General features: G+C 37.0%; 1 protein-coding gene across 1 annotated transcript in view; it reads right to left on the minus strand.

Moving 5' to 3' along the window:
* Window positions 1-11,852, minus strand: part of DPP4 (dipeptidyl peptidase 4) — a 40,092-nt gene that overhangs the window by 6,937 nt on the left and 21,303 nt on the right. The window contains exons 12-22 of the mRNA XM_014306574.2: window positions 11,510-11,614; window positions 11,339-11,406; window positions 11,100-11,153; window positions 10,517-10,641; window positions 9,517-9,564; window positions 8,945-9,043; window positions 6,944-7,013; window positions 5,154-5,348; window positions 4,177-4,231; window positions 2,278-2,377; window positions 696-760 (exon numbers count right to left, since the gene is read on the minus strand). Of these exons, the coding sequence (XP_014162049.2) occupies window positions 696-760; window positions 2,278-2,377; window positions 4,177-4,231; window positions 5,154-5,348; window positions 6,944-7,013; window positions 8,945-9,043; window positions 9,517-9,564; window positions 10,517-10,641; window positions 11,100-11,153; window positions 11,339-11,406; window positions 11,510-11,614 (984 nt within the window). The remainder of the gene's footprint in view (window positions 1-695; window positions 761-2,277; window positions 2,378-4,176; window positions 4,232-5,153; window positions 5,349-6,943; window positions 7,014-8,944; window positions 9,044-9,516; window positions 9,565-10,516; window positions 10,642-11,099; window positions 11,154-11,338; window positions 11,407-11,509; window positions 11,615-11,852) is intronic.

Genomic DNA, 11,852 nt, shown 5'->3' on the forward strand with positions numbered 1-11,852 from the left:
AGCAGGACAAATGCAGATTCCCTCACTCCTGTGCAAACACTGGTCATTTTAGAACAAACTTTGGACACCCTCTGTTTATGGAGATGGGGTCAACATTTCAGTCCTGACAATGCTGGCTCTCAGTTGATCAGCAATTTGATATCATCATGGTACAGAAAGATTTGCCTACCTGTCAAAGTGTTCTAGTATTGAGAAGATTTTGCTTTCCCTGCAAAAAACCTGCAGATTCCTAAAACAGGGAAGTTCACACGATACCCATTTAAAAAAAAATTACATTTCATAAAAAGTGGGAGTACATTTGTTTTAGTGAAAAATATTTAAGAGAAAGCATACTTTGCTCATGAACATATAAATTTTAAAACAAATTTGTTTCTTGGTAGTTAAAATAAAAGTTTTTACAGCTTATTTTACAGTCTGCAAAGTAGTCAAATGGAAGTGAATGTAAAAAAAAAACCCCTGAAACATCAACACACCAAACAAACAACAGAAACCCCCACACCATTCACCAAGAGGAAGCTGCCTTGTGCAAATTCAAACACATGAGACTACAGCCTCTAACAGCACAATGCAACAGTTCTAGCAGGAAGGAAGAAAAAAACTTATTTCTCCCCACAGGGAAAGAACTAAACTGTTTAAAGAACAATAAACCAGTTTAGAAATGAAACAACACACAAAAAAAGTGATTTCTTTCTTACATTATAGTTCTTCAGATTATCATTTTCTGTAGGAAGGCCCATGTATCGCTCTGTGTATATTGAATCTGAAATATAAAAAATCCCAAAATTAGAATCTGCTACTTAATTTAAAGTCTGTCTACCATCAATTTTACCCATCAATACAAGCAGTAACAATGCATACTGGAAATCAGGTTTTCCACAATGAAGGGTATAGGTAACCATCGTTATTCAGAATAGTTAATCTTCTTGTTGCCATGGACACCTGAATGCTGAATATTAATATAGCACTTTGTGTCAGTGTTTCCTTATTGTTATTCTTTCAGTAATCCTAAAAAAATGACTGAAGATGTTGCAGTAAATAACTAGCATCTGAAAAAATATCTTATTTATTTTATCTAAATGTTTACTACCAAAAATCTATACTATGAAAATATAATAGTATCTTAGGATTCAGCTTGGGTGAAAAAAACCATATTTTTTGCCATTTTACCATTTTCAGATTTGCAGCTTTGTTTTAAACCATAAAAATTAATGCTCTGCTGCCGTATTTCTAATGTCCATTTGACTTCTCATCACAGTTGTTGCACTAGAGGGTCTTTTATGCTGAATATGCCTCCATAATCCTTCATTTAACTAGGTAAAAGTGGAATTTTACAGATCTTGATCATGAAAAAAAATCTTTTCTGTCATACTGTAATATTCATGTCCAAAATATTACGAGGACATTGCTATGTCCCCAACAGACTACTGCTACTGCCTGGCAGCATGATCTGATCTGCTGAATTAGCTATTATACAGCCTCTGTGCTAGTTGCAGAATGATAAATTAGGCCTTCTTTAGCAGAGGTTTGCCAGGGAAAGCTTTCCCTTGAGTGTTTTTGGACAAATAAAAATGAGGAAAATGTTAAAATGTGTTCAGATTGTACCAGCACCGATTCATAACTTCATATAATTTTTTTTATCTGGGAGGAGGGCCCCTATAACTAGCCCATTTCTAACCTCCTGCAACTACTTCAAGCTCTAAAGGCTTGAAGCATGTAGACACTTGTCCACTTGATCAGGTTTTTCTCACATCAAGCTATTTTCAAGATGAATTAGATTTATAAAATCCAAATTTTACATTCAAAAAAAAACCCCTGACCAACCAACCTAAGGCAATTCAAATCCTATTCTGGTACTTTGAAAGACTAAATTACAATGCAAGTTCAAAGTTAATCCTCATAGTTCATTCTTATAAGTGAAGTTTCATTTTGAAGACTCAAAAGTTTAACTGCAATGGATTTCTGACACACAATACTGTGTCATCAAAGCAAATGCAGACACATTACAGCAGTACTACCAATATTACAATGACTTAGCCTTCATTAATGGATAATGGGATTACCTGAAGTTATGGATCTGACTTTTTAAAATGGGAAATAATATTTAGCGTATTGGTTTAATTTCAAAATGCAGTGGCCACGAGCTCATAAGAACAGACCAAGTGGCATTTACGTGGCATCTAGTAGATAATCCAAAGTTCTGTGCTACGAATCCACACTTTGCAGCGTGTGCACTGGAAGACATATGGGAATCCTTGTAACGAGGAAGCCCTCACATACCATAATATTGCCAGCGTGACACGGGGGCAACCGCTATTCCACACTTGAACACGCCGCTCCCAGAGCCAAGCACCATGGAGGTCGCATATCCCCCATAAGACTGAGAAGAAAACATTGCTGTTATTTTAGTCAGAAGGGGAAGGATGGGGCCCATCTGCTACACAGTTCATCAGGCATTTATAGGATCAGCGTTTTTCATATTAATGAACTCCATGCTGAATTTGGGTCAGATCTCAGCCAGCCTGCTCGGTCGGGGAAACAGGCATCAAACAGCGCATGGCAGCTGTGGCACTGATGAATGAGAGCCTGATGGGGAACAAGGGCGCAAACGCTGCCGAACTGTGACTCAGCTGAGGATGACTGTGCTTGGTAGCACTGTAGGCAGCAGCAAAAGACAGGAAACGAGGTGGAAGCAGAGCTCTGGCCCACAGTCTGCTCTGATGAGTAGTTGCAACAGGGCGTCCAAAAATTTCCAGCTCCCTTGGAGCAGGCCCATGGTAACTCGCTCCCTAACTCTCCCCCAAAGTGTCAGGAGCAAGACTGTGACTGGGGAGTGAAGGATCTGCTGAGTCTGTGGGAGGAACTGTGCAACAACACACTCCTTGCTATACACAGAAAATTTACTCACAGTCTAGCCTGATACACAGATGAGTAAATATCTGACACACTTGAGCATCCAGGCAGCAAGATACCTAAACACTGTCACCAACCGCCCAAATGACTGCCCTCACCAGAGTTTGAATGGGTTAGTTAGGAAAATGAGCCCACCCACATTCAAAAACAAGAGCTATTTTTGGATCTCATTCCTGTCTTAAAACCAGATTACAGGCAAAGGGAATTGCATCTTATTTCAAAGTCCTTAAATGTTTGGTCAATTCCTAGGTCCTTCCAATGAGATTAGCAAAGTAATGCATGCACTTAGTGATTAAACACTGTTTAAGTGCCTAACCTGGCCACAGTAAAGGTATTACTGCTGAATCTATGGCAAACAAAATTCATGTACATAGTGACAGGCTGACAATGAGAGGCTGACAATCTAAAAACTCAAGATATAAAGAAAATCTGTTTGCCAACAGGTTCAACGTCCAGGATCCATAAGCCAACATAGCTCCAAAGAGGAATGTTCTTCTACTATTCACCCTGAGGGTCGTAAGTACTTAAGATGGGATTGCAGCAAATCATCAGTTTCTGAAGAAAGAATTTTCCTTTCACTACAGTTAATACCATTACATGTGATTTCATATAACAGAGATGTTTACCCCCAGAAGAAAAGCTATTAAAGACACCATATTGCCATCAAGCGATTTATTCATTTGTGCCTGTCACCTGCAGTGCCCAAATTTCAGTTAACAATTTAATTCAGCACTGCAATCACTTACACTATGTACACATGTAGCTTTGCAGCTGAGGGTGCATGCTATTAAATGATTTAAATATTTCCATCTACTTTGCCAGGTTTTAAAGATGCATCAAGCTAGAGAAATCTGGCCTCTGGTTGCAAATACCATGATAACCATCCCACACAGCTGGCTCGAGTGTAATTTCACATCTTTTTTAGTATCAGTCATCCAGCTGAAGAAATGCTGTTGAACACATACTTGGATTTTTTTTCTTTTTAGTATAGGTTCATACTTTACATAGGAACTTGGCAGCATCCATTTAAATCGGTTTTTAATCCCTCTAGTACTCCTAATTTCTCTTACAAAGGCTTCTGAATGATTGCAAAAGGGTAATGTATAAACACACTTTTAAGATGAACTTCAACAGCTCAAGTACTGGATTGTGCTGTGACCCCAAAGGTGCCTCACATGAAGCACTACAGGATCTCACACACATGACAGCACAATAAATAGTTGTTAAATTAAATACTATTCCCGCCAAAATTTTTTGAGTACTTACCCAACCCCAAATAGCTATTCTGTCCTTATCAACAAAGCTCATTTCAGAAAACTTTCTGAAAGCAAACAGAATAATTAAACACTAAACAGACTGCAGATATCTGCCATTCTACAGATGTGCCTATTTCCTATCAAGTCTTCCTCTTTCTATTGTACAAACAAGCATTTCCCACTTCATCATAGTGACTGCACATGAAAACATATGACAATTCAGGCACATGTGTCTTTAGGAAATTTAGAAAAAATTAATTTAATTTAAAAAAACATCTGTACATATGAAACTCCGAAACCCCTCAATACATAATCACTGACATTTCTATTGTATTAGGTCAGATTTCACTAACTGCCTTGTCTTTTTTTTTAAAGATGCACTAAAATCAAATTGCAGCAGTAAGGAACAGACCAACACATGGAAATACAGTCAGCATAAAAATAATTAAAAATCAAGAAGATTGTGAAATTGTTTAAACTCCTTAACATTTTAAAATCCCACATAAAAAACCCTGTAAGATCAAATTTCATTGCAATTCTGAGAGATCTGTACTGGGATTGTTTGTTTTAGTGAGGTTCTACAAGCATAAACCAAGTGACAAATGTGAACTACAGTTTGAAGGCTGAGTATTTCTCATAATTCTGTGACAAGAGAAACTTGCAAATGCTTGAAGTAAAACTTCCATCTCCAAATTCCTTGGTAGTGTGTTCTTCTACTGCTATGACACATATCATCTCTATAAAATCATCTCCATAAAATCAGAGATATGGTTAACTGGTACTACAGCATTAACTCTCCTCTCTTTTTAAGCATAAAATGATGGTTGGCATATAAATGACACACTTCAGTGGACAAAATTAAGCAGAATGCAGTTACTTTTTGCCAGTGTTTTCCCGATGACGATTTGAAACCTTCACCTTTTTTTCCCCCTTACACAATAAGCACATAAAAGAAGGAGCAGGTGTTGACCTTTCCCTGTGGCTCACCTGGCTGCTTCTATCTGATCTTCCACTTCATATGTTCCCAGCCTCCTGTTTATGGCGTGCATGATCCGGTCGCCCTGGTAGCCGCTGCCCCTGCCGTCGAAGCTGGCCACGATGACGCGCTCCGTGCTCGCCAGGTACGTGGCCCAGCTGAGCCGGAAGGCTTGGTCTACTTTCTGACTGCAGGGTCCTGCATACCTAGGGGAAAGATGCCACAAAATCCAGGCACTTACTCTCCATATATTCTCACATCAAGCATTTGAAATATAATTACTGCTGACAATTTTGGCCTTTAAAACAGGATAAGCTTTCAAATTAAACTGAGGAAACAAGGAAAGCATCACTGACTGACTTCAAGGTGCCACTAAAAGCAATATGCTTTTTTGAAACTTCAGCTGTTAATCAAGAAAGCAGGTGTTTTTTTTTGTTTTTGTTTTTTGTTGTTGTTTTTGTTTTAATTCTTTCTGCTCTAATAAGCAACCTTCATTATTTTGACTTAAGGCAGCTAATCAGAAATCCAAGCCAAGTTTTCTTCTGTTTTGGCATATCTAGTCACCTGAGTTTCAAAGTGATGTTCTCTATTTCTGTTCCACTCACCCATGATTTATTTGGTTTAAGCCTGAAATCAATGAATAGCCTTCAACTGGAAAAATGAAAAATATAATTTTCTATGTCTCATCAGTCTGAACTATTTCTTATGCAGGCTGAGAAAAAGGAAGCAAAACTATAATTGTATGTAACTTTTTACTTGAAAGTATTTCAGACGCACTTGATCATTATGAAATCATACTCTGAGTGCCCTGATGGTAAAATTCTGTGCAGCGCACTTCTCTAGCCATTGTTCAACACAGTAAGAAACAGAAGGATGGCTCATATGGCTCTATAGCCCACTTTTATCAGTCTTAAAAGCACAGAAAAAAGTACTGGAAATTTAATTCAAACTATGGATTTATATAGTTCCAAAGTAATTTCTGATATTAAGATCACTGTGAACCAGATGTGATCCTGACAAATATCAAGGTAAGTCAATAAAAATAATATCATAATCAAAACAAGCCTTAAGAAGCCAAGAGCACTGGCTGTTCATTAAAATGTTCAATGTTCAATGGCACATCAAAAAGTGCTACCAAATTGCATTATATAAAGATGTATTTACCAACTAACAGCCACTTTCCTTACAGAGTCACCTTTTTGTAAAAAAGGAGTAACTTAACATTTTTCTTTTAATGCATACCTAAAATTCAGTAATTCACATTTAGAAGAAAACATACCAGGATGAACAGAAGTGCCTGAGAAAGACCAATCAGCACATGCTCATGGGCTTGTATTTATGAAAAAAAATACACAGCAAATGCAATCCTGACCAAAGGATGATGTTTGTCAACATTGAGGGACAGTCAAATATTACAGAAAACATGCGATGTCACACACACTACTTCAGCTTTAGAATACAAGACTTATTCAAGGTTTCATTCTGCATTGTGATTTCATCAAAGATTACTCCGAAGGAACATCACGAGCAGAGGAGGAGGTAAGCTAACACAAACATCCTGGCTGTTAAGTCACGTATCTGCCTCAGTGCCAGTGCCAGAGCTGTGCTCATTAAACATTACATCATCTTAGGGCACAGGAATCCACTATGAACTGGGATAAACCCCTATTTTCCATTCCATCTTAAAACTACTTCAAGAAGTAATTAGAAAACATTCCAGTTTTGTGTTTCCTTATTAAGAACATTTGAAGTAGATGAAAGTGATTATTAACACAACACTGCCATGTGGTTGAAAACTTACACATCAAGGAGCAGAGGATGCTTCTTTGATTCATCAAAATGAGGAGGCAGAATCATTTGATACCACAGGTCTAAAAGTGAAAAGAGTTTTGACTTAGGTCAGCTCTCCAGTGAAATTACTTGACATGCATTACAACTCATACAAGAGAACATTTGAGCCACCCCCTAAAATTATAGAGCAGTTTCAACTGGACTGTCCTAATATATACATGTAGAAGTTCCTAGCTATTCATTTTAAAAAATGTTTTACAGCTAAACTAGCAGAAAGTAATAAAATCTGGGGAATCAACATGCCGTCTCATGACATTATTCTAAGCTTACATGTGAAACTTGTTATGTCTCTACAGTAGTAAATCTAACACAGGTTCAAAAATAAAATTTCTCTCCCAGCAGAGGAAAGAAATTCTATATTATTTTGAACCTGCCAGATAGACTTTGCTTGACAGTTTGTAAAGCATCCCAGAAACATATCCAAGTATCTATTATTTTTGAAGCAATATTGATTCCAGTTCCATTCATGTCATTCGTCCTACCCAAGCTGGCTGTGAGCTGAACATTTTAAAGGCACACCCTGTAAGTTTTGCAAACTGAATGACTCAATTGTTCACTCATGAATTTTAAGTGAACTGATGCTGCAATGCTGATGGACTGCACTGCAGTAATAGTCAGAATGCAAATCTGACAGAAACTTGCCCAGATACAAAAATGCAAGGCATCAGAACACTGAAACATAAACAATCTAAATGGAACACATTAAAATACTCATTTTAATTTTTCCATACTCTATAGTCACAGATATACTCACTCCACTAACCTACATGGATTTGTGAGCAGACTTGAAGCTTTAAGTAGGACTGCATAAATGGATTTGCTTCTCCTATTTTTGATATTAAAAATAGATTCCCCTTACCCAAAAGCTTTTACCCTGAAGACATGAAGTAGTAAGAACAAAGAGGAATAAAAAAATAATGAATATACAACTGATAGCATGAAGAACATCTTTAAATCTCCATCTTGCCTGGAAGATTTCATCTTTAGCCCTAGTAAAAACGTGACAGAAATAAAAGACAGAAAAAACAAAGATAAAGAGAGTTATTATATAAATAAGGTAACAGTGAAAGAAGGGAGGCATCAAAAAGAACAGTTAGCAATGACTGACTTAATACAGTTCGTAAAATGGAATTCCATTAAGAATCACTGCTCATTTTATCAGGAGGAAGTTTGTAATGAAGAGAAAAGCTAGTAGCAAAGGCTGGAGCAAGTACAGTTTAGACAGGTACCAAGCCTCCCACTGCTGGGCTCCTTGATGTTGCTCAGCCTAAAAGCACACCACAAACACTTCTCTACCCAAATTCTGAGGGGCACCACTCACAAGGCATTAACAGTTCATTTTCTAGCATTTTGTTCTGGTCTGTACTAAGGTTTATGCAGTCTCAGAGCATGAATGTGCTTTCAAGAATAATTATTCAATCCAAATCTATTCAACCTATTCAACCCCCACACACAAAGTCAAAGGTGATAGAGTTGAAATGTTGCTTAAATGTTTTTTCAAGATTTTTTCATTTAGACTGTGTCTGCTTTTTCATAGGAACTGCACTTCTCCACTCTCCCAACCTGCTAACACAAACCAAGGGGACTTGTGCCTGTAAATCAAAAAGACCTACTTGATTTTATAATGTAATTTAAATTCAACAATGTTAAAAAGCTTTGAGTTTGTGCCCCAACCTCATTTCTCTTATTTATTTATTGCACTGTTAGAGACTTCTGGTTTCTAGTTTATTATTAAAGGAAAAAGGAGTTAAGCCACTTCATCATGAAAATATGAAGATACGACACTGTGGAAAAAGCACATTTTAGGTAAGAACATTTTGGGATTTCAGAAAATAACTGAGAATATTTGGAAATCTCAAAAAAAATCACCTTGCCTCTAAGTTTTGAGTAACTGCAAGAATTCCTATTACACCCATCTGTCCTGTCATGCTCCAGACATTTTTGAACTTACTGTATCCACCTATACTAAGGGAGCCAAATTTTTTTGAAGGCATCTGAATATCTTTCAATGAATTTTCCAGTTCAGTGTTCTTTTCCAAGTATCTGAGGACTAAATAACAGAGTAAGTAAGATTCAAATACTAAACAGATTTTTTCAAATGCACGGCTCTTTAATTGTGAACCACTTTAAATATTACACCTGAGATGATGGCAACTTATATTGCAGTTTTAGTTTACTGCAGTTTTTGTTTTTCTTCTCAGATTCAACACTTACAATATAGTTTTCCTTCAGTTCTTTTTTCCCTGTTTTCCACCTAAATATTGTTTCAGAAAAACCAAACAATTATTCCGTAAATAGGTCATACACTACTTACTGTATTCTAGCCCTGTGTAAAATAATGTTAAATAAACTCTGAATAAATATATATCAAGCTATATAATTTATTCTTCTGGTAATTATTTGAAATTAAATTTACCCTTTATAACTGACCTTTTTATTATTATACTATGCAATGAGAAGAAAATGAGAATAAATTTACAGTGTAATTTTCTGGCATAATATAAATTAAAGACAATCCCATACCTTCATCATCAGTGCTTCTGTGCAGGGTAGACATGGGCAGGCCAGGACCTGTTAACAGGGCATAAAACCTTCATGTTTGCAAGCTGGCTTGAAACACAGCCCTCCTAAACTGGAAACGGGTGAATCATAAAAGCTCAGAACTTGTGCCCCTCCAGTCTGCTCAAGCTAAATTTTAGCTTAGCAGGGCCCAAATTCAAGCCACAGCATCCCACAGAATGTTCAGGCTGTCTCAGAGATGAGCCACATGAGTGTGAGGTGCTGAAGAACAGAATTTCCCCTCTTTAGCAAAGCCCATGCCTTGGTGCTGGACAATGGTCTGGCCATCAGAAAGCTTTGTCCCAGGGACCACAGCAGCTGTCTTCAACCACTTTTACAATCTGACAGAAAATTCTGTCTGCTGTCTGTCCTTCTAGCCCATGGATTAAGGAAGATCTCGGCATGTTAAAAAACAGCATACATTTAAATTTAAAGTAATTTTGGAGACAATTTTTTTCTTCCCAGCCATTGATTAATTTAACCCTTGCATTGTGTGGCAGGAGCACTTAGAGGTCACAGACTACAGTCCCCCTGCTTACCCTATGATTACATTACTTGGATTTTCTTCTTGACCAGCACTATCTTAATTTTATTCTCATACATAAAGCACTGCTCTTTACCCAGTCTGTTGCTTGTCACACTTTCAAGAGCCTCCAAATTCCTTCTGCAGGCAGAGCTACGCATACATCTCTCGAGGAGATGCACAGTGGACAGGAGTGTTTTGCAGCTCTTTCGGGTCCACTGACAGATAGAACTAACAAGTTTTATCCCAGTTTTATCCCTTTTTGTCAAGGTACTTTTGAGCCCAGGAGGCAGTATGTTTTTCCACTGCCAATACATTTATCCAATGTTATCAACACATATCATTGTTACACAGTACATATCAAGATCCTGACGAAGTGAACTTCACCACCCAACTAATCAGTGAGTCATGTTTATGTCAATTAATTCGGGATATACTCACCGAGACAATTTAGCTGATAATACTGTGTGTCTTTGCTGAAGGACACAGAATAATACTGGCATCTTTTTTCATCCAGATTACAGCTAACACATTTAGTCAATTTTGGACTGCTTTCCAAGAGTACTCTGCAAAGTAAATGAGCTTTATCTCAGAGATATTTTTTTTAAGCTATGCTAAAGCAGTATATGCTTTTTAAGTAAGATGGCTGAATAAAAAAGGTAAAATTTGGAAGTGATAGAAACTGATTCAAAAACTAGAGAAAACACAGTTTCAGCTTTTGAGTTCAATTAATTCTGAAATTATAGTAATAGGAAAAAAAGCATGAGGGTTATTTTTAGGGGTTTTTTGCTTGAGGATTTGTTGTTTATTCTCACAATTTCCCTTTATTAACTGAATTTATAGAAATATATTTCCATTATTTTTGCAGTTTATACTCTTACACTGATTTTCATTAAATATCCTAAAGATGACCCCACATTAGGCTGAACATACGAATCCTTTAAGTTTTCAGTGATTTTTCTTAAAGTTTCTCTTTTTCATTAACAAAAATTTCACTCATACTGTAGAAAAAAGAATTTCTTACTTATAAAGATTTCTTCCTCCTGGCATTTTATTATTTTCATTACTGATGTAGTATCTATAAAAGCAAAACATACTGGTTTTAGTAAAATACTTACAGTATAATTAAAAATTTTATCTGACATGTTTAAATCAGATTTTTAATAAGTTAAAAGTCTTCTCCCTCCTCCCTCTCCATGCTTGCTTAGACCCTTGTTACCAGCCCTTATGATAGGAAGAGGCACCTTATTTACAGATACTTACAAAAATTGATTGGTTACAGCTTCTATGCTGATTACTTCCCAATCTCCTGAAGTAATAGCTACTGGAACCTGGAGCAGGGGAAAAGGCAAGGCAAGGAGTAGGACATGAGACTCCTTGATCACCAGGAGAAAGCACAAGCCAGCAATGACTGTCCTAGACAAAATTCCTCACCTGTGAGCCATTTATGTAATGGATGTGCTTGTAACCTGCTGTGTCGCTGAAGACTTTGTAGTAGGAAGACTTGTCGGGTGCAAAGTGAGGGACAGATGGCTGAAACTTGAACATAAGAGAGATGTCTATTAAAGCAAAAAACAAAACTCCAGATCCTAAGTGATAAATTTAGGTTTTAATATCTTTAACCAGGACTCTCAATGCTTACAACAAGGCATCAATGAGTGTACTGCAAACATTTTTGCCTTCTAACTTAGTAGGTAGAACCCATAGCCATCACTCTTAAACACACTTGAAATGTTTTCCTGCTCCTTAAGCAGCAGAATTTCCTGAGTATTAGTCC

Source organism: Geospiza fortis, unplaced genomic scaffold, assembly GCF_000277835.1.
Source record: "Geospiza fortis unplaced genomic scaffold, GeoFor_1.0 scaffold112, whole genome shotgun sequence".
Taxonomy (NCBI): Eukaryota; Metazoa; Chordata; class Aves; order Passeriformes; family Thraupidae; genus Geospiza; species Geospiza fortis.